At 37.0% G+C, this 23839-nt stretch overlaps 1 protein-coding gene across 10 annotated transcripts in view; it reads left to right on the top strand.

Annotated features, from left to right (window-relative positions):
* Positions 1-23839, top strand: part of coro (protein coronin) — a 114948-nt gene that overhangs the window by 27273 nt on the left and 63836 nt on the right. For 7 of the 10 annotated variants that reach the window (XM_070087834.1, XM_070087831.1, XM_070087836.1 and 4 more), the window contains exons 2-6: positions 12173-12379; positions 17249-17284; positions 19634-19788; positions 22597-22873; positions 23432-23648. In XM_070087834.1, the coding sequence (XP_069943935.1) occupies positions 12173-12379; positions 17249-17284; positions 19634-19788; positions 22597-22873; positions 23432-23648 (892 nt within the window). Of the gene's footprint in view, positions 1-1227; positions 1244-12172; positions 12380-17248; positions 17285-17622; positions 17650-19633; positions 19789-22596; positions 22874-23431; positions 23649-23839 lie in introns of those variants that run through there. The other 3 variants (XM_070087828.1, XM_070087829.1, XM_070087830.1) reach the window with 3 other exon arrangements.

The raw sequence follows: 23839 nt of genomic DNA, 5'->3' as shown, positions 1-23839 counted from the left end.
TTTAGGTATACTATTTGTAAGCCAGGCGTTGTTTAGTCTCTTTGCTGAGATCTGCTTCGTTTTCATTGGACACTGTTATAGAGTAACGTTATGGGTTTTGAGATTGGGTTTGCACATTGGGAGCAGCAGCTCATGGAATTTCAGAGTGGTATTGCCCTAATAGGTATTTCAGCTGGAATTTTCTCAGTGTGTTGTCTTCCAGAATTATATGTTGATTCTTGGCTGCCTTTAATCCTGGAGTTGCCTACTTGTCTCTTGATACGAGTGTTTTTTGACTGCATCCCTTTCCTGTGCATCTCACTTTCATAAGTTTTTAAAATTTGCTGAGGTGTGTAATTAGCATCTGCTGTTATTATTATTATAAAATTTTATTTTATCGGTAATTTTTAGGTATTTTTGATAAACATGTGTTTTACATTTGTGGTGTAGGTAGATAGAGGAGATGAGGAAGTTGGTTTTTTAAATTATTAAAGTGCCTGCACTCTACAGAGGGTGAGGATGATGTAGTTTGGAGGGCGTTCTGAAATGTGATGTCAACACGCTTCTGAAAAGACAATGATTGAATGAATGATGGTAAATTTGTTTTAGTCATCCTACCTTGGTAGGAGATGGCGAATGTGTGTTAAAAAATTAAAAACTATTGAGAGTTTGAGGTAAAAGACTGGATACTCCCCTTTACCACTAATGCAATAAAACCACATTAGTAGTATTTATATTCTCTTAGACAAAACAAAAAACATAATGGTATTCTAATTTTAAATTTGTGAAGGCTTTTAATATTTGTTACTTTTCTTCCGTAACACTCCACAAAATGTAATAATTTCTTTAGTACAGTACAGTGTTTGAAATAAGTAACAGCTCATTATTAATGAGAACTTGCTGCTCAAGAGAGACTTGAGCTGTCACGTATATTTTGAGGACTTAGCTGATAAGGCACTAGATAATGATATCCTTGGCCCACTTGCCACATAGGGAGTTACAGTATTATAATTTAGTTTACCTTATCCAGGGTTGTGCAAATATTTTTTATATATACTGTACTGTATAAAGCACTGATTACTTTGTGTGTAATGACAAATTAAATTAGAGATAGTAAGATAGGCAGAATTATGACATAAGGGACTACTAGACAAAACTGAATGAGCAACACATTTGAAAAGTGATAAAAGGATCTAGCATTCAACAGGGAGAGAGTAAGCTGGGTGTGTCTTGAACCTGGTTTCTTCTCATCAACACTTCAAATGTAAGACTGTGGCATAATTATGTATCTTAAGCAGAGCAGAACTATGTAGAAAAAAATGGATTGTGGTTTTGATTCTCTGCATTTATAAACCATTCTCATATCCAACCAAAGGAAATACATAGATTAAGCTAGGATGAAGTTAATCAAGATTTTAATATTGACTAACTGCTTAATAACTGCAATACAATACTGTTCTTCAAATTTTTACTTGCATAATTAGTGTGATTTGTTGCCATACATTAATCTGTTTCTATATACTGTACTGTAAACTGTTTTATATTGCACTGCTCTCCTTATTTCTCTTTCTTACTGTGCTTTTATTTAATTATTAATTTGAATATGATAGAGAAGTACAAAGGAATATAGTTATTAAAGTGCAACATGCCAAAGCCCCTTGTATGCAGAATGTTATGGGCAGGCTTAAAATTAACTTAAGATTAACTAAGCAATGATGTATTCAGTTGTAAAAGCATTATTGTAAACAGATAACAATTTAGCACAACTGAGTATTACAAAGACAGGTCATATGGTCATTTACTGTGTTGCTGTTCATTCAGTAGAATGGAGTATTCTGTTAGGTAATGTAATTAAAAAATAACAAAGTTTGATTGGGGTCACAGGTTAGACATTTATGAGATACAATAATGAGAAACATTTATGAGATAAAATTTATGAGATACAGTTATTCAGTATTTATTTAGTTGTGGGTGAGTAAGTGATTTTTGAGAAGAGACTTGAATTTATAAACAGACAGTGTTTCTCTTATATTCACAGGTAATGAATTCCAGATTTTAGGGCCTTTTATGTGCATTGAATTTTTGCATAGCGTGAGATGGACACGAGGAACATCAAAGAGTGATTTGTGCGTTATGTTATGGTCATGTGTTCTGTTGAGGTTGGTAAGGAGATGTTTTAGGGGAAGGTTTATATCAGAGTTAAGTGTTCTATATATGTAGTAGGTGCAGTAATAAGTATGGATGTTTTGTATGGTGAGTAGGTTTAGAGTTTTGAATATTGGTGGAGTGTGCTGCCTGTAGTGGGAATTTGTTATTCTGACTGCAGCCTTTTGTTGGGTAATTAATGGTCTGAGATGGTTTATTGTTGTTGAGCCCCATGCACAAATTCCATAGGTGAGATAGGGGTAAATAAGTGAGTGATATAGGGCCAGGAGGGCTGACTGTGGAACATAGTAGGATAACCTATTGTATGCGCTACTCGTATACAGGTCTCCCTCAACATTCACGTTTTCAACTTTCACGGGCTTCACACATTCGCGAATTCCCAACCGCCAAATTCCCAGCCGCCAAATCATATTTAAGTTTCCCGCCACCTGTGAGTCCCTACTACCCTCCCTCCGACCCCCGCAACTGGCAGCCAGCCCTCCCACCACTCAGTGTGGTGAGTGTTTTGTTTGTTCATTATTTGCTATTAAACTACAGAATAAATAATGTAAACCCATTCATGACTGCATATTGGAATGGCTATTCGGACAGGTATTAGACGGTGACATCATGTGTTTACTCATGAACACTGCAAAGAATTAAACATTTCTGCTACAGCTAATAATAACAATAGTAATAATAATAATAATAATAATAATAATAATAATAATAATAATAAATATATAATTGAAGAAGGAAATTGTACAAAAATACGAGGGAGTGGTTGACACATCGTCAGTGTGACTTTGTTTATGCTGGAGTGAACATTAGTCTCCCTGCTCTTCCAAACATTTCACAATAATTCACTGTGTTTGGTGCTTGTAGATTGAATGTGACTGGAGTGGTAGAGGCAGTGATTGAGGCAATGGTATTTAATAACATACATGTTATTAATAATATGTACTATTATTATTTATAACATATGTTAGGTCACACTACACATACATGTACACGTTTATTTATACACACTCATCTGAGTTTTCTTTGATTTTATCTTAATAGTTCTTGGTCTTATTACTTTTCCTTTTATATCCATGGGGAAGTGGAATAAGAATCTTTCCTCCGTAAGCCATGCGTGTTGTAAAAGTCAGCTAAAATGCCGGGAACAATGGGCTAGTAACCCCTTTTCCTGTAAAGATTACTAAAAAGAATAAGAAGAAAATTGTCAAAGTGGGAAGTCTGAATGTGCGTGGATGTTGTGCAAATGATAAGAAAAGAGATGATTGTGGATGTTATGAATGAGAAGAAACTGGATGTCCTGGCTTTAAGTGAAACAAAGCTGAAGGGGGTGGGAGAGTTTCAATGGAGAGGAATAAATGGGATTAGGTCAGGGGTTTCAAATAGAGTTAGAGCTAAAGGAGTAGCAGCAATAATGTTGAAGGATAAGTTATGGCAGGAAAAGAGGGAATACAAATGTATAAATTCAAGGATTATGTGGAGTAAAATGAAGATTGGATGTGAAAAGTGGGTTATAGTAAGTGTGTATGCACCTGGAGAAGAGAGAAGTGTAGAGGAGAGAGAGAGATTCTGGGAAATGTTGAGTGAATGCGTGGGGAGTTTTGAATCAAGTGTGAGAGTAATGGTGGTTGGGGATTTCAATGCTAAAGTGGGTAAAAATGTTATGGAGGGAGTAGTAGGTAAATTTGGGGTGCCAAAGGTAAATGTAAATGGGGAGCCTTTAATTGAGGTATGTGTAGAAAGAAATTTGGTAATAAGTAATACATATTTTATGAAAAAGAGGATAAATAAATATACAAGGTATGATGTAGCACGTAATGAAAGTAGTTTGTTAGATTGTGTATTGGTGGATAAAAGGTTGATGGGTAGGCTCCAGGATGTACATGTTTATAGAGGGGCAACTGATATATCGGATCATTATTTAGTTGTAGCTACAGTTAGAGTAAGAGGTAGATGGGAAAAGAGGAAGGTGGCAACAACAAGTAAGAGGGAGGTGAAAGTGTATAAACTAAGGGAGGAGGAAGTTCAGGCAAGATATAAGCGACTATTGGCAGAAAGGTGGGCTAGTGCAACGATGAGTAGTGGGGGGGTTGAAGAGGGTTGGAATAGTTTTAAAAATGCAGTATTAGAATGTGGGGCAGAAGTTTGTGGTTATAGGAGGGTGGGGGCAGGAGGAAAGAGGAGTGATTGGTGGAATGATGAAGTAAAGGGTGTGATAAAAGAGAAAAAGGTAGCTTATGAGAGGTTTTTACAAAGCAGAAGTGTTATAAGAAGAGCAGAGTATATGGAGAGTAAAAGAAAGGTGAAGAGAGTGGTGAGAGAGTGCAAAAGGAGAGCAGATGATAGAGTAGGAGAGGCACTGTCAAAAAATTTTAATGAAAATAAGAAAAAATTTTGGAGTGAGTTAAACAAGTTAAGAAAGCCTAGGGAAAGTATGGATTTGTCAGTTAAAAACAGAGTAGGGGAGTTAGTAGATGGGGAGAGGGAGGTATTAGGTAGATGGCGAGAATATTTTGAGGAACTTTTAAATGTTGAGGAAGAAAGGGAGGCGGTAATTTCATGCACTGGCCAGGGAGGTATACCATCTTTTAGGAGTGAAGAAGAGCAGAATGTAAGTGTGGTGGAGGTACATGAGGCATTACGTAGAATGAAAGGGGGTAAAGCAGCTGGAACTGATGGGATCATGACAGAAATGTTAAAAGCAGGGGGGGATATAGTGTTGGAGTGGTTGGTACTTTTGTTTAATAAATGTATGAAAGAGGGGAAGGTACCTAGGGATTGGCGGAGAGCATGTATAGTCCCTTTATATAAAGGGAAAGGGGACAAAAGAGATTGTAAAAATTATAGAGGAATAAGTTTACTGAGTATACCAGGAAAAGTATACGGTAGGGCTATAATTGAAAGAATTAGAGGTAAGACAGAATGTAGGATTGCGGATGAGCAGGGAGGCTTCAGAGTGGGCAGGAGATGTGTAGATCAAGTGTTTACATTTAAGCATATATGTGAACAGTATTTAGATAAAGGTAGGGAAGTTTTTATTGCATTTATGGATTTAGAAAAGGCATATGATAGAGTGGATAGAGGAGCAATGTGGCAGATGTTGCAAGTATATGGAATAGGTGGTAAGTTACTAAATGCTGTAAAGAGCTTTTATGAGGATAGTGAGGCTCAGGTTAGGGTGTGTAGAAGAGAGGGAGATTGCTTCCCGGTAAAAGTAGGTCTTAGACAGGGATGTGTAATGTCACCATGGTTGTTTAATATATTTATAGATGGGGTTGTAAAAGAAGTGAATGCTAGGGTGTTTGGGAGAGGGGTGGGATTAAATTATGGGGAATCAAATTCAAAATGGGAATTGACACAGATACTTTTTGCTGATGATACTATGCTTATGGGAGATTCTAAAGAAAAATTGCAAAGGTTAGTGGATGAGTTTGAGAATGTGTGTAAAGGTAGAAAGTTGAAAGTGAACATAGAAAAGAGTAAGGTGATGAGGGTATCAAATGATTTAGATAAAGAAAAATTGGATATCAAATTGGGGAGGAGTAGTATGGAAGAAGTGAATGTTTTCAGATACTTGGGAGTTGACGTGTCGGCGGATGGATTTATGAAGGATGAGGTTAATCATAGAATTGATGAGGGAAAAAAGGTGAGTAGTGCATTGAGGTATATGTGGAGTCAAAAAACGTTATCTATGGAGGCAAAGAAGGGAATCTATGAAAGTATAGTAGTACTAACACTCTTATATGGATGTGAAGCTTGGGTGGTAAATGCAGCAGCGAGGAGACGGTTGGATTCAGTGGAGATGTCCTGTCTAAGGGCAATGTGTGGTGTAAATATTATGCAGAAAATTTGGAGTGTGGAAATTAGGAGAAGGTGTGGAGTTAATAAAAGTATTAGTCAGAGGGCAGAAGAGGGGTTGTTGAGGTGGTTTGGTCATTTAGAGAGAATGGATCAAAGTAGAATGACATGGAAAGCATATAAATCTATAGGGGAAAGAAGGAGGGGTAGGGGTCGTCCTCGAAAGGGTTGGAAAGAGGGGGTAAAGGAAGTTTTGTGGGCGAGGGGCTTGGACTTCCAGCAAGCGTGCATGAGCATGTTAGATAGGAGTGAATGGAGACGAATGATACTTGGGACCTGACAGTCTGTTGGAGTGTGAGCAGGGTAATATTTAGTGAAGGGATTCAGGGAAACCGGTTATTTTCATATAGTCGGACTTGAGTCCTGGAAATGGGAAGTACAATGCCTGCACTTTAAAGGAGGGGTTTGGGATATTGGCAGTTTGGAGGGATATGTTGTGTATCTTTATACATATATGCTTCTAAACTGTTGTATTCTGAGCACCTCTGCAAAAGCAGTGATAATGTGTGAGTGTGGTGAAAGTGTTGAATGATGAAAGTATTTTCTTTTTTGGGGATATTCTTTCTTTTTTTGGGTCACCCTGCCTCGGTGGGAGACGGCCGACTTGTTGAAAAAAAAAATGTTATTAACCCTTTCAGGGTCCGTCCCGTAGATCTACGGCTTTACGTTCAGGGTCCAAACCGTAGATCTACGCCATGAGCTCAGCTCACTCTGATAAACTGTGAGTCGTACATTTGGGCCTAGATATGAGAGAATACATCTATGTGGTATGTGTGCACCACATAAAACAGATCCTGCAGCACACTGTGTATAATGAGAGAGAAAAAAATGAAATCATGATTTTTCGATTAAAACAGCAACTTTGCAGTGTTTTTTCGTATGTTTTTTATAGTTGTATTTGCGATTTCTTGGTCTCATTTGATAGAATGGAAGACATATTACAGAAATAGAGATGATTTTGATTGGTTTTAGCACTGGAAATGGCTTGAAACTGAGCTCAAAGTAGCAGAAATGTTAAATTTTTGCCGATATTCAAGAGTAAACAAGCGACCTCACACATCTAATACACGTCAGCTGGTGGGTCTAATATACATTCACAAATATGGTGATGATATTTATACAATTATTACAATATTGCATAACAGTAAATCTTCTATTTTTTGGTGTGAATAAAAATTCATTATGTGAATAAAAAATCAAAATGGAATTTATTTGTAAAGCCTCAAAACATAACTAATGAACATAGGAAATGTTAGTTTAGTGCCAAGAATGCCTACATTGTTCATTCTGGACCCTATTTTGAAATTGGAATATTTTGAACTTTGTGTTAAATTGGCCAAATTAACAATTTCCGATCACTTTATTTTGTAGTTGAAACAGTTGACTTGGCGATTTCTTGTGCTCAATCGATAGAATAGAAGTAATACTAGTGAAATAGCTAAGAATTTGGTTGATTGGAATAATGTAATTGGCCTAAAATGGGAGTCAAATTCGGCAAAATCGCCGATTCGTAAATATCGCTGAGACATCAAAATTCGCGAGAGCATAATTTCGTCAATTTTCCACCAAATTTCGTACTTTTTGTTTTATTACCTTCACAAAAAGATTCTCTACGATTTCATAAGAAAAAATAACAAATTTTTTTTTTGAAAATTCTTGGACACTGGTGCGTGACTCCAGATTTGGGCCTTGGACCCTGAAAGGGTTAAATACATATATGCAATAATAATACATGTTATTAATAATAACATGTACTATTATTATTTATAACATATATGTTATTAAATACCACTGCCTCAACTGCTGAATTATTGTGAAATGTTTGGAAGAGCAGGGAGACTAATGCTCACTCCAGCATAAACAAAATCACACTGACGATGTGTCAACCACTCCCTCGTATTTTTGTACAATTTCCTTCTTCAGTTATATCGCATTTATTATTATTATTATTATTATAATTAATTATTATTATTATTATTATTATTATTATTATTATTATTATTATTATTATTACTATTGTTGTTATTAGCAATAGCAGAAATGTTCGATTCTTTGCAGTGTTCAAGAGTAAACACATGATGTCACCGTCTAATACCTGTCCGAATAGCCATTCCAATATGCAGTCATGAATGGGTTTACATTATTTATTCTGTAGTTTAATAGCAAATAATGAACAAACAAAACACTCACCACACAGTGGTGGGAGGGCTGGCTGCCAGTTGTGGGGGGTCAGAGGGAGGGTAGTAGGGACTCGCAGTGGTGGAGGCAGTGGTATTTAATAACATACATGTTATTACAAAATATGATGGAAAATTTATGGAATTACAGAGGTACAAAGTTAGTGGTCTTGGTGCAAGTTATTCATTGGCAATTTTGCTTCCTTAGAGTCCAATATTAAACCAATTCCATTGATCAGTTTGACAAATTCTTAGATATTTCACTATTGTGCCTTCTATCGGTTGAACAGAAGAAACTGCCTATTTAAGAACTCTCCTATAAAGTGCAGAGAAGTTAGTAATGTGGCCAATTTTACACAAAATTAAAAACAGTACAAACTAAACAGTAGACTTTACATTCATGCCTACTTTGTCCCTGACATTCAATTTCCACTTCTTTTATTAGGTGATTTTAATGTTCATCATTTGCTCTGGGGAGGGTTTCACTGGGACTCATAGGGACCTGTTAAGGGCATTTCTAATTTCTCTTCCTCTACATCACATGAACAAAGGTATCTCCACATGTTTAGATCTGTGCACTTTCTCTTTCCTGTATAGATCTTTCTATAGTTCTTCTATGGTGCTGGACTTTGAATGATCTGTAGGATCTGATTTTCATGACAGATATCACTTCGCCTCTTATTCTTTTACCAGACTTGTTTGTCACTCCTGTTGGTAGTTTGAGTAGGCATACCACTTTTCCTGATTTTCCTCCTGCTTTATCCTCTTCAAATGAGTTGTTATACCTTCTTTACCACCACTGTTCTTGCTGGCATATATTGCAATCCCCAAACCTCCGGTAAACATTATGAGAAATATGTCCCCTGGTGAACACCTGACTGTGCTATTGCTGTGTCGAGTCATTACCATTACAGTAGAACTATAGATTGATTCCTGGCTTTCAAACAGGTGAGAATGAATGCCCATTGTGTTATCCAGGTAGCACAACATACCTGTTGGTGTATTTGTGTCCACTGTTACTACCACTACCTTCGGATTTCCCATAGGGGTATTCCTTACTTGGACTATTTTTTTCAGTGCTGTCTCACCACCTCCAGTGCTCTCTTGAAATTTGTGAGGGATAAGTTGTATAGGGCAAGGAGGAATAACATCTTGTAGGAGTGAGGAAGAGCCAGTTGTGAGTGTGGGGGAAGTTCGTGAGGCAGTAGGTAAAATGAAAGGGGGTAAGGCAGCCGGGATTGATGGGATAAAGATAGAAATGTTAAAAGCAGGTGGGGATATAGTTTTGGAATGGTTGGTGCAATTTTTTAATAAATGTATGGAAGAGGGTAAGGTACCTAGGGATTGGCAGAGAGCATGCATAGTTCCTTTGTATAAAGGCAAAGGGGACAAAAGAGAGTGCAAAAATTATAGGGGGATAAGTCTGTTGAGTATACCTGGTAAAGTGTATGGTAGAGTTATTATGAAAGAATTAAAAGTAAGACGGAGAATAGGATGGCAGATGAACAAGGAGGCTTTAGGAAAGGTAGGGGGTGTGTGGACCAGGTGTTTACAGTGAAACATATAAGTGAACAGTATTTAGATAAGGCTAAAGAGGTCTTTGTGGCATTTATGGATTTGGAAAAGGCGTATGACAGGGTGGATAGGGGGGCAATGTGGCAGATGTTGCAGGTGTATGGCGTAGGAGGTAGATTACTGAAAGCAGTGAAGAGTTTTTACGAGGATAGTGAGGCTCAAGTTAGAGTACATAGGAAAGAGGGAAATTATTTCCCAGTAAAAGTAGGCCTTAGACAAGGATGTGTGATGTCACCGTGGTTGTTTAATATATTTATAGGTGGGGTTGTAAGAGAAGTAAATGCGAGGGTCTTGACAAGAAGCGTGGAGTTAAAAGATAAAGAATCACACATAAAGTGGGAGTTGTCACAGTTGCTCTTTGCTGATGACACTGTGCTCTTGGGAGATTCTGAAGAGAAGTTGCAGAGATTGGTGGATGAATTTGGTAGGGTGTGCAAAAGAAGAAAATTCAAAGTGAATACAGGAAAGAGTAAGGTTATGAGGATAACAAAAATATTAGGTGATGAAAGATTGGATATCAGATCGGAGGGAGAGAGTATGGAGGAGGTGAATGTATTCAGATATTTGGGAGTGGACGTGTCAGCGGATGGGTCTATGAAGGATGAGGTGAATCATAGAATTGATGAGGGGAAAAGGGTGAGTGGTGCACTTAGGAGTCTGTGGAGACAAAGAACTTTGTCCTTGGAGGCAAAGAGGGGAATGTATGAGAGTATAGTTTTACCAACACTCTTATATGGGTGTGAAGCATGGGTGATGAATGTTGCAGCGAGGAGAAGGCTGGAGGCAGTGGAGATGTCATGTCTGAGAGCAATGTGTGGTGTGAATATAATGCAGAGAATTCGTAGTTTGGAAGTTAGGAGGAGGTGCAGGATTACCAAAACTGTTGTCCAGAGGGCTGAGGAAGGGTTGTTGAGGTGGTTCGGACATGTAGAGAGAATGGAGCGAAACAGAATGACTTCAAGAGTGTATCAGTCTGTAGTGGAAGGAAGGCGGGGTAGGGGTCGGCCTAGGAAAGGTTGGAGGGAGGGGGTAAAGGAGGTTTTGTGTGCGAGGGGCTTGGACTTCCAGCAGGCGTGCGTGAGCGTGTTTGATAGGAGTGAATGGAGACGAATGGTTTTTAATACTTGATGTGCTGTTGGAGTGTGAGCAAAGTAACATTTTTGAAGGGGTTCAGGGAAACCGGCAGGCCGGACTTGAGTCCTGGAGATGGGAAGTGCGGTGCCTGCACTCTGAAGGAGGGGTGTTAATGTTGCAGTTTAAAAACTGTAGTGTAAAGCACCCTTCTGGCAAGACAGTGATGGAGTGAATGATGGTGAAAGTTTTTCTTTTTCGGGCCACCCTGCCTTGGTGGGAATCGGCCAGTGTGATTATAATAAAAAAAAAAATAAGTTGCTTGATGACCCAGCGAATTCAGAAGCTGGGAATACCCATCCTTTACTACAAAATTCCGTTAGCATATCATAATTTTTTCGATTTGGGTTGCTTTTTGCTTAAGGGGCCATACTGATACCTGAGGTATTTAACAAAAGTTAAATATTTTTGTCAAATGAGTTTGTTAAATGGAGGTCGCATGGTAAATATATAGGGAATAGATTGGCTTGAGAAACTTTGTGTTACCAAAACAAGCTGTATTGATGTTAAGGGTCACCAATACATTGACCTGTAAGCTAATCTGGTCGCCAGCCATGCTAGTGTAATCCATGAGCTGGCACATGACCAGCCATAGTTTTATTCTTAACCCTTTCAGGGTTTCCGACGTACTAGTACGTCTTACGCACCAGGGTTATTGACGTATTAGTATGCATGACTAATGAACAGAGGAAATGTTATTTTAGTGCCAGGAATGTCTGTCTTGTTTATTCTGGACCCTATTTGGAAATTGGCATCTTTTGAAATTTGTGTGAAATTGGCAAAAGTGCCAATTTCTGACCACTTGATTGGATAGTTGAAGTTGGTAAATGGGTGGTTTCTTGTACTCATTCGATAGAAAAAATGGAATTCTAGCGAAATAGTTATGATTTTTGTCGACTAGTACCCTGGAATTGGCCAAAAATAGGGCTCAAAGTGGGCGAAATCGCCGATGCGTAAACATCATCGAGACCACTAACTTCGCGAGAGCATAATTTCGTAAGTTTTCTATAAAATTTCATACTTTTGGTGCCATTATGATCGGAAAAAGATTCTCTATCATTTCATAAGATTTTTTTTTTTCTGAAAAATTTTCGACCCTGAGAACAAGTTTAGGAGAGGACCTCTCGACCCTGAAAGGGTTAAGTATATTTTATTGCAATTTTCCTGTGAGTTTTTAGTGTCATTCATTTAGAAAAATTTGTAATGTAAAAAAAGGTCCTGGCCACAATGTTCTCAAATTAGTAGTGTTTGAGACTAAACTATAATTAATATGTCTTTTCTTTTTCCAGATGTCATTCCGACTGGTCCGACAGAGCAAGTTCCGTCATGTATATGGCACATGTTTAAAGAGGGAACAGTGCTTCGATAATATACGAGTTAGCAAATCGTCATGGGACTCTACGTTCTGTGCCGTTAATCCAAAGTTTTGTGCCATTATAGTTGAATCTGGTGGAGGTGGCGCTTTTATTGTACTTCCCCTCACCAAAGTTAACAAGGTATTTAATCTACTTATGTATTTACAGTCATGTATACGTTTATGGTATATGCATCATTAATGTTATTTTTTTTTTTTACTGGAAAAATACAGACTTTAAGTATTTGTTGCTGTATGTATTTAATTGTACAGGCTAATTTTTTGGAATTAAAAATTATATGTTGATATAAATTAAAGTGTACTGTAATATAAAGTGTGACTTTTTTTCTGTGAATGTTTTAAAAGGGAATTGAAGATACAAACTTTCATGCAGTACAATACAGTACAGTATTTTCCAAGAAGATGCATTAGAGTTTTTTATGGTTTATTATCCGAGAAATAGAGAAAAATTTTGAATTTTTGTGTGATAGGAGAGGCCTGGGGACAAGATTAATGAATAGAGGGAAGGTTGCTTTAGTGGCTGAAAGGCCTACAGTGTTTTAGAATCTGTTTTTAAATTTGAATTTGTTGAAAATAAGGTAAAATTAGCTAAATTACTGACCTCTGAGCTCTTAGTAGGTTAGTTCTGATGGTGGAATGGAGAGTTTCTTGTGATCTATGGATAGTATGGAAGGCAAAATAACCAGGAATTGAGTCAGTTTTAGCACTGGAATTGACCTAAAATAGATCTCAAATTTGACAAAATCGCTGTTGCTAAATTAAAATGGTCCCCAACCTCCAAATTTGGGAGCAAGGCAGGGTAAGAGTCGTCCTAAGAAAGGTTAGAGGGAGGGAGTAAATGAGGTTTAGTGTGCGAGGGGCTTAGACTTCCAGGAAGCATTAGTAAGTGTATTAGGAACAAGTGGAGGCAAATGGTTTTTTTGACTTGACATGTTGTTGGAGTGTGAGCAAGGTAACATTTACGAAGAGATTCAAGGAAACCGGTTAGCAGGACTTAAGTCCTAGAGGTGGGAAGTACAGTGCCTGCACTCTGAAGGAGGGATGGAGATATGTTGCAGTTTTTGAATTATAGTATCTGTATGCCTCTGGCAAAACAGTGATGAAGCAAGTGGTGATGGTGGTGGTGGTTCTTTTTCATGTCACCCTGCCTTGGTGGGAAATGGCTGATGTGTTAAAAAGTGACGGTAGGGGATTTCAATTTGGGGGATTGCTGGCAGTGAAAGGGTTAACAGTGGCCTGTGAAGCGTGTTGATGCCAAGTAGTAGTGTATGAATTCGAGTGTTGAGCAGAAACTTGAATTAATAGGAAGACAGAGTCTAGTGTGTCAGTGGTTCAGGTATGTGAGAGGTATGTATATGATGTAACAAGGCAAATGGTATCTGACATTCTTAGAATCATGGGTATCTAATTGTATGCTCATCTATCCACAGAAAAAATAAGAAAAATGACTTTACTGTACATACTTTTAACACTTTAATTTTCAGGCGCAGTACTTAATCTACTGGACTGTTTTGTAATACAGCACTTAAGCTTACTCTTAGTACATATGTTAGTGTGTCTGGTAGTGCCATCAGTGTAGCTGACTTAAGTCCATTGCATTGGATATTCGTTCATGTCTGATAGTCCGTTGATGCAGCAGACTATGTCAGCTACATCGATAACTTTCCTCTTGAAGATAGCTAGGGGTCTGTTAAATTCCTCTTATGTATGTAGGGAGTATGTTGAAAGGTCTGTCCCTTTACACTTATTGAGTTAAATCTTAGTATGCTCTTTCTGTCTTTAATTTTCAATAGAGGTCTTTTGCACCATCTTCCAAGACTTATACTGATGAAGAAATGCTAAAAAAAGAAGCTGTTTGCAATGTATGTTTGACCAAGATTAGAATATGTAGAAGTGATATGGTGTCCACACCTGAAGATGTATTGACAAGGAGAAAAAAATCTCAAAAGATGAGCTATAGAATGGCTCCAAGTTTTAAAAATGAGTTATTAAGACAGGCTGAAAGCATTAGATGTCTTTTTTTTTTGGAGGGGGGAGGGGGGCTGATTAGAGGAAAGAGGAAACATCCTAACCACATAAATAAAATATTATAAAAGGATATTAAATATTTGATGTCAATTATGCTATAATGAAATTGAAAATGTAGAGATGGCTAGAGAAACACACGTGAGATGTAGCATGTATCCCTCCTGAAGCTGATGTCATGCCTTCTCATGCCAACATTCACAGAGACATTAACTTAATTTTATATTTATTTGCACTACCAAGTTATGTTATCTGAGGAGGGTTGATGCATTTCACTGACCCAAGAGGATAATCCTGGCATTAGATTGTATCCATTTGGTGGGTATTAGAGAAGATGTTGCAGGTTTAGTCTCTGTAGATGACTGTGCAAGGGAATGGATGTGGCACAGGGCCAGGTAGGCCCTCCCAAACAGAAACACTGTCATACATCTGGCACTTGATTTTCTAGATGCCCACCATATGTTATGAATAGATAAATTTATAATTCACAGGTTTTTAAGTTGTATATCATTCAGGTATTAATATTTGTTTTGCAGTAAGTTTATGCTTTAGGGCACTTAATCCTTGGATCAAGATCACTAACTAAAGTATATTTTACCATACAAATATGTATGAGATTTTGTTGATTGCTGTGTTTGCAAAGAGCCTCATGACATGTATAGGATGAAAAAATTCCTTCTATGTCCTTTTTTATGCTTGATTCTGCTAGAGCATAAGCAAGAAAATGTTCTAGCTTGTTATTGCTATAAACAAATAATGGGCAAAAAAGTCTAGTATAGCTCCTATTCATTGTAATAAAAGATGTACACAAGAATATGTATACCTACTTAATGTTCACTTTTGTGTTTATTAAAAATGTTTTTGAGTCTTATGTTAGATGGTGGTTTTGTTGCTAAAATTACACAATAGTGAAAGTAGGGCAAGGAATAATTAATGATGTGAATTTTTGTGTATGATGTGGGGGTTTTGTCAATAATTTAAGAAAAATCACTTTGTAGTAGCTAGTGGAATATGGAAAAATCAGAGCTCCATGATTCCTTTGGCACCCAACATTTCTACAATACATTACCATATAGCAAAGTTGGTAGAAAGTTGAAAGTGAACATAGATAAGAGTAAGATGATGAGGGTGTTGAATGATTTAGATAAAGAAAAATTGGATATCACATTGGAGAGAGGGAGAATGGAAAAAGTGAATGTTTTCAGATATTTGGGAGTTGACGTGTCAGCAGATGGGTTTATGAAGGATGAGGTTAACCATAGAATTGATGAAGGAAAAAAGGTGAGTGGTGCATTGGAGTATATGTGGGGACAAAAAAAAACATTATCTATGGAGGCAAAGAAGGGAATGCATGAAAGTATAGTGGTACCAACACACTTATATGGGTGTGAAGCTTGGGTTGTAAATGCTGCAGCAAGGAGGCAGTTGGAGGCAGCGGAGATGTTGTGTCTAAGGGCAATGTGTGGTGTAAATATTATGCAGAGAATTTGGAGTGTGGAAATTAGGAGAAGGTGTGGAGTTAATAAAAGTATTAGTCAGAAGGCTGAAGAGGGGTTGTTGAGGTGGTTTGGTCATTTAAAGAGAATGAATCAAAGTAGAATGACTTTGAGAGCATATGAATCTGTAGGAGGAAGGAAGGTGGGATAGGGGTTGTCCTTGAAAAGGTTGGAGGGAGGGGAGGCAAATGAGGTTTTGTGGGCGTGGGGCTTGGACTTCCAGCAAGCATGTGTGGGCCTGTTAGATAGGAATGAATGGAGACAAATGGTTTTTGGGACCTGATGAGCTGTTGGAGTGTAAGCAGGGTAATATTTAGTGAAGGGATTCAGGGAAACCAGTTATTTTTATATAGTCGGACTTGAGTACTGGAAATGGGAAGTACGTACAATGCCTGCACTTTAAAGGAAGGGTTTGGGATATTGGCAGTTTGGAGGGATATATTATATATCTCTATATATGCTTCTAAACTGTTGTATCTGGGCATCTATGCAAAACAGTGATTATGTACGAGTGAGATGAAAGTGTTGAATGATGACGAAAGTATTTTCTTTTTGGAGATTTTCTTTCCTTTTGGGTCACCCTGCCTCGGTGGGAGACAGCAGACTTGTTGAAAAAAAAAAATAGCAAAGTCACTACACTGGTGTAATGTACAGGAATTTGTGTCCTGTCAATTTTGCTAAATACCTTGTGGAAGTTTGGGTTCTAGGGAACCTAAAAGAAAATTAATTAAGGAGGCACTGAAAACATCATTCATATAAGAAAATGACTTTTTCTGTTAGTGAACAATTTTCTTCATTGTTTACCCATAATTTAGTTAACATTTTCTTATTCATGACAAAATATTTTAATATTTACATTTTTATTGATTCCATATACTATTTTAGTGCTGGTAAATTTAAGTACACTATAACATATGAATATTTTAAGGCCTGTGATGTCAAAATTGACTTTACTAGAAAGTGATTGATGAGAACACTATGAATATTAGATGATGAAAAATATTCATTTCGATGAACAACTCTTAACAGGAAACCTACGCAGAAGTGCTTTGCTTTAAAAATAGTGCTGAGGAGCCCAAATATCCCATAACGTACAAGCCAGCATTCCCTAAGTCTCGGTTCTGCAGCATGTCTATATTTAGCCCAGGTGGCTGACATTACCTAAAATAGTGTGTGGTAACCTCCAATCACTGTCTTTAATGTAGGTGAAGGTAGGATAGAACCAGTATCTAAGTCTAAGATGGAGTGTGTTTTACAGCAGTAGTCATAGTCTAAAACTGATGCTGTTATTTATTAAAGTTGTGCCAACTTCTGAGTCTTGAGCTCCTTGGGGAATGGAGATTTGATTTTAGTTTTATTGTAGCATTTTGATTAAATATTAAATATAATAGGTCCACTCCTGTGATAATTACTGGGGATTAATAAATATTTTGGTTGTTGTAAATAAGATATAATTGATGCAATTCCAGGAAGGTATTTGGGAACCAGATAGAAAGGGAATCTTGGTAAGTGAGTTTAGAGTGTAGATTTTTGTATTAGAATTTGTATTAATTAATTTCAGGAAATATAATAAAAATAGAGAAATAATTACACTACTCATATAGTTAATAAAGTAATCCTAGATTGAAGAGTGAAAACTGCTTGAAGAGAAACAATACTATACTCATTTACTGATGAAATAATCCTGGAATGAAGAGTGGCAGTTGCTTGGAATTCTAATGTACTAGATTAATCTTTTTTTTTTTGTTGTTAGATTAAAATGATAAGTAATGATAATTAGTTTAATTATAATGAGGTTCAATAGACCTAGTGCCAATATTGTAAGATGTTGAATGTTTTACAGACATATTTATCGAAGAAGGCGTCAACGGTAAGTTAGCACGGAGATAGTCGGTAGGAACACTTTGGCCTTCCTGATCTGTCTTGACCCTTTAAAGTGTGTATATCACTAACAGTCACTGTAATGTAGGATAAACAAACAACAGTATCTGTACATCATGCACTACCAAGGGTTACATCTCAATATTTTCCTCTTGCATGTTAACCCTTTTAGGGTTTCGGCCGTATTAGTATGGCTTACGCACCAGGGTTTTTGACGTACTAGTACGCCTAAATTCTAGCGCCCTCAAATCTAGTGAGAGAAAGCTGGTAAGCCTACATATGAAAGAATGGGTCTATGTGGTCAGTGTGTGCAGTATAAAAAAAAATCCTGCAGCACACAGTGCATAATGAGAAAAAAAAACTTTGACCGTGTTTTTGGATTAAAACAGCGACTTTGCACTGTATTTTTGTATGGTATTTATTGTTGTATTCTAGTTTTTCTGGTCTCATTCTATAGAATGGAAGACATATTACAGAAATTGAGATGATTTTGACTGATTTTACAATGAAAAGTACCTTGAAATTGAGCTCAAAGTAACAGAAATGTTCGATTTTTACCAAAGTTCAAAAGTAAACAAATCATGCTAAGCGTCCAATACACGTCAACTGGTGAGCCTAATATTCTTTCAAAAGTGCGCCGATATTATTTATACCATTTTTTACACTAATGCATTCGTCTGCATAACAGTAAATCTTTTATTTATTGTGAGAATAAAAATTCAAAGTGGAAAGCAAAAGAATGTAAGAGGGGCGTTGGGACGTATTAATGAACAGAGGAAATGTCATTTTAGTGCCTGGAATGTCTTTCTTGTTTATTCTGGACCCTATTGGGAAATTGGCATCTTGAAATTTGTGTGAAATTGGCAAAATTGCTAAATTTTGACCACTATATTGGATAGTTGAAATCGGTAAATGGGTGGTTTCTTGCACTCATTTGATAGAAAAAATGGAGTTCTAGCAAAATATTCATGATTTTTGTCGACTAGTACAGTGTAATTGACCGAAAATAGGGCTCAAATTGGGCAAAATCGCCGATGCGTAAACATCGTCGAGACCGCTAACTTCGCAAGAGCATAATTCCGTAAGTTTTCCATCAAATTTCATACTTTTGGTGTCATTATGATCGGGAAACGATTCTCTATCTTTTCGTAAGCAAAAATAATTTTTTTTTTAAATTTCGTGACCCTGAGAACAAGTCTCAGAGAGGGCCTGGGGACCCTGAAAGGGTTAATATATTTAGTAGATCTGAAACTTTGTCATTGATTTGCAAGATTGTTGTATTGGTTAGCTTTATATAATTTATCATATCCATTTGGTACTAAAATTATGGTGATTACCTACTGGTATATATCATTTGGTGTTAGAGGGACTTTAAAAATCAGAAGCTAGCTGTTTTCCACTTAGTTGAGGTACAATACTGAGAACACCCTCCAGGAATGCATTGCTGTGATGTACTTTAAGGAGCTCTTGGTAATCCTGTGTATGGAAGTAATAGACACAAGTTTTGTGATCAAATGATACACCTTTCTGCTGGGTCATATATGGAATATGTCTTTATTTTTAACCTACTTTTATCATTTTACTGCTATAATAGTTATTGTATTTACTTTTCTATTAACACATTTTAAAATGGTTTTCTAAGAAAAATATTAACTAGTTTTATTTGAATAATATGTTTTGTGTAAAAGATTTTGTTTTATTTTATTTTATTTTCTAACCAATCTACTTATAACTAAATATATTTGTAAGTTATTGCTATGTTATTTGCCTTAACTAAAAATTCATCGTACCATTTTTTCTTATTTCAATTCTAGTATTCATGAGAATTTTTTATTTGTTTATACACCCCTTTATGAGTTGCACCAGTGGAATCAAGTTTATATCCCTATTTTATCAGCAGTAAAAGTTATTTAATTTTAATTTCTTTCTTCCATTGCAATTAATGGATTTTAAGTGATAATTGATTTCTGCAGGCTGGTCGTATCCCACCTGACCATCCACTGGTGGGTGGGCACAAGGGGCCAGTCCTTGACATAGCTTGGGATCCCTTCAACGATAATGTTATCGCCTCAGGCTCAGAAGACTGTGTGGTCAAAATCTGGCAAATTCCCGACTTTGGTCTGGTGACGTAAGTATACAGATTGTTATGATATTCGTGTGAATGGAGTAATTTGGCTTTTGGTTTGATACAGCACATTTGCCTTGCATACTAAGGTAGAAACAGTCACCTGGTAAACAGTCTTAAGTAATAGCTGTGTTGATCAGTTGTCTGGTTCTGCATATCTTAACGTTCTGCATATCTTAACGTTCTGCATATCTTAAGAATACAAAACACTTAATTGGTAATGAGACACATCTTAAGCACTTAAAGGTTATGAATTATTTAGTAATAATAATTGATGAAAAATGTTTATTTAAGGAAAATCTGATAATTTTTGTTCACTCAAATCCTAAGTTGTTGTGAATATTTATTTCATTGCTTTCGCTTCTGTGGAAAGGCATGCACATGTAAGTACAGATATATTGGTTTGAGGGTATTTAAATGATTTTAAAGCACAAACTTTGTAAATAGCATGTTGTCCTTGATGGTGTAGTTTATGGATCTTGTAACTTGTATTCATCTGATCATTTTCTAATTTCTTAGTGTATATGTCATGTCAAGGAGGGTGGCTCATGTTGTTTCCTGCATACAAGTCTTGGCTTCTTCCTTAGAATTCTTGCATATGAAGATACTACTGCACTCATCTTTAGTCATTTGTATCCTGTAAAATATCCTAATCTTGTGTATCCATTTTCTACTCCTCTGTTCTCAGAAAATACATCTCCTTATGATTCCTATTTTCTAAGCACTGTTTTGTTACATTGTCACTTTATCTACCTACAGTAAGCAGTAATGCACAATTCACTGGTTTTCCTAATAAATATTTGTCAGAAATAACTCACTTTCCTTCCAACACTTTGTTTCATTTTATTGTAAAAATTTAAGAATGTTCCTTAATTTTATATATTCTTTTCATTTTGTTTTGCTGAAGATGTTAAAATGTTTTTAGTATCATAATACTTGAGACATGATCTACAGAATAATATTCCTCAGTCACATACACTACTAAAACTCCTATATTTACCTCATTTACTTTTCCTAATATCCAGTGGACTACTGCCTTTCGGCAGCTGCGACTTTCGTGAAATCCGACTTTAGGCAACTTTTTCAGCAAAATATAGCCTCGCGGTTCATGATTGGCCTCATGATTCGGCAACCGTCTGGTATGCGTTGGTGCGGCATCCCAGCGTCAGCATGCACACTAGAGCCAGTCTCCCGCACCATCCACACTAAGTGTGCCATTGTTTATCAGCGAGTGACCATCACCCCACGGGTTCATACGATACATTTCATAATAATCCATTGTTTTTTGTGCTTGCAACTGCTAAATAAGCCACCATGAGCCCAAAGAAAGCTCCTAGTGCCAGGCCTTTGGTAAAGAAGGAAAGAAACACGATAGAATTCAAGAAAAAGCTCGTAGCAAAGTACCAAAGTGGAGGAGGAAGAAAGAGGGGAGAATGTGCCTTCTTCAGTGATTCAGTGATTCTGCGATATGTATGATACTAAAGCAGCAGGTATCGATAAAGGCTATAGCGCCAGCCAGCAATAAACTGTATCATTAACAGTGTAGCAAGTAAGTTAAGCAATTAAGCGATAGAAAAAGACACGAAAGTAACTCTCCAATGTTGTTGGAGGTGTATAGGGCCACTGAACATACACTGCCCTGCTATCTTCCACTCTAAACCTCTGCCAGCATCTCCTCCATCAAACTAATTAAACTAACATCTCCTCCAAGGTAAGTGTAAATATTTCTTATTTATAAATTAAAGCTTCTGCTGCTGCCTCCACCACTACTAATATGTACGGTTTCTCTCAGTGGCCCTTATATACCCAACACCACCACCACCAACACTTACGCCTCACATGTGTTATGACATATTTTATTCGTTCTAGAGTATATATCATGTTTCTTTATTATTAATATTGTTTATTATGTCATATTAGATGAATTAAGTTAGATAAATAAGCCGTAGAGATATTAGCATAATGATATTAGCACAATAAACTCGCGTCCCTCTTGCCTCCCTCTCCCCTCCTACCTGTCTGCCATACACCAACAAGAGTTCAGTAAAGGTAAGTGTGATGTTAATGTTCATTTATCCATTTTATTAGTGCTTTATATTCATTTGCCATTGCTTTCTGTATGTAAATCTATACTTAATCTTTAAAAAGAATATTTTTTGTTAATACTTTTGGGTACATATTTCTTTTGAGGAAAATGGTTTCACCAATCGTGAATTTCACCATTCAGCAGACTCCTTGGAATGGATTAATCATGAAACTTGGGGGTCCACTATGTTGTCTACTTGCTGCTGCTGCTGCACATCAAAATAGAATGAAATCTTTTAAATAAGTTTTTCCAAAACATTGTATTTTTGTAAACATTATTTAAAAATGTAGTAGCTCAGCACAATCCTTCACTATTAATAAGTAATACTGTAAAAATACTGTAATACAGCCTCTCCTCACTTAGCGACAAACTCATTTACCAACGACTTGAACTTATGACAGACTCTCTGACGAATATGCATACCTAAATAATGTATATTAGAGCTGATTACAATATACAGTACACTACTGTACAAACATTTCAAAATATTCCAGAAATGTTATAAATGGTGCAAAGGTGACATTAAAACAATATCAAAGATGGTTGACACAAACTGACTACCATTATAGTATGCTCCTCACTTAGTGACGAATTTGTTTACCAATGTGGTCTTAGGAACAGAACTCCATTGTTAAGTGAGGAGAGCCTGTATAGCAAATAATATTATTAAAGAACAGTTTGCTGTCAATTCTTTCAAGTGAAACGACTAATATTGATAATTGCAGGACTATGACAGAGCCAGTGGTTGATCTGATGTACCATCAACGACGTGTTGGAATGGTTGTATGGCACCCCACAGCCAATAATATCCTTCTCTCTGCCGGGTCCGACAATATCGTTGTTATTTGGAATGTTGGGTGCGGAGATCCACTCACTACCATTGATGTCCATCCAGACATCATTTACTCCTGCTGCTTCAACTGGGATGGCTCTCTGCTCTTAACCACTTGCAAGGACAAGAAAATAAGGATAATTAATCCAAGAGATGGTGAAGTGTTTGAGGTAAATGTTATTTTATTGTTGGAACATTTTTTAGCGTAATTACAGTAAGGTTTGCTGGAGTTTTCATATTCAACACTTATATTTTTCATTAATTTTATTTGCAATGGGTGAGCTCCAGCTTTGTGATCCCACCTTTGACTATGAATCTACAAGTGTGATAACTTCTTTGTCTTCTTTTTATCTCATCTTGGTCCTGTACCTTCCATATACTGTGTATGTAATCGGCCTTCACTTCTTTGTTGAGGTCATTCCACTTCCCAACCACCCTGAGACCAAAGAAGTACTTCCTGACAGCTTTGTGGTTCAAATGTTTCTGTAACTTCCACCTGTGCCCCAGGGTAACCTGTCTCTCCTCTCGGCCTATCCCTGCCTATCCTATCAATTCCCCTAAGTATTTTGTACTTTATCATGTCTCCCTGGTTCTTGAGTCCTGTAATGTCGTTAGATTTGATTCCATTAGCTTTTCTCTGTAACTCATGCCCCTTAGTTCTAGAACTAGTCTTGTTGCATACCTCTGCACTTTCTCCAGCTTCTTATCATGCTCTCTTATTTCTCCAGGAAGCAACATCACATGAAGGTAGTAAGGCCACACGAGCCATCTTCCTCCGCAATGGACTGGTATTTACAACAGGGTTCAGCAAGCGATCTGAGCGCCAGTATTCATTACGGGCTCCCGGTCATCTAGATGACCCCATCACCATGGTGGAGCTAGATTCATCTAATGGTGTGATGTTCCCTATGTATGATGCTGATACCAACCTTGTCTACCTCTGTGGTAAGTAATAGATTAAGGAAACAATTACTTATTGCCTTTCAGTAAAGCCTCCTTGTCACTTGCTCTCCTGACTATACAGTATGTACTTTTTTTTTAACACATTGGCCGTCTTCCACAGAGGCAGGGTGATCCGAAAAAGAAGAAATGTCAGTATATACTTATACTTACCATGTAATCTCTTGGCTTGAAAA

Source organism: Cherax quadricarinatus, chromosome 23 (genome assembly GCF_038502225.1).
Source record: "Cherax quadricarinatus isolate ZL_2023a chromosome 23, ASM3850222v1, whole genome shotgun sequence".
Lineage (NCBI taxonomy): Eukaryota > Metazoa > Arthropoda > Malacostraca > Decapoda > Parastacidae > Cherax > Cherax quadricarinatus.
This window is presented reverse-complemented; position numbering and strand designations above follow the sequence as displayed.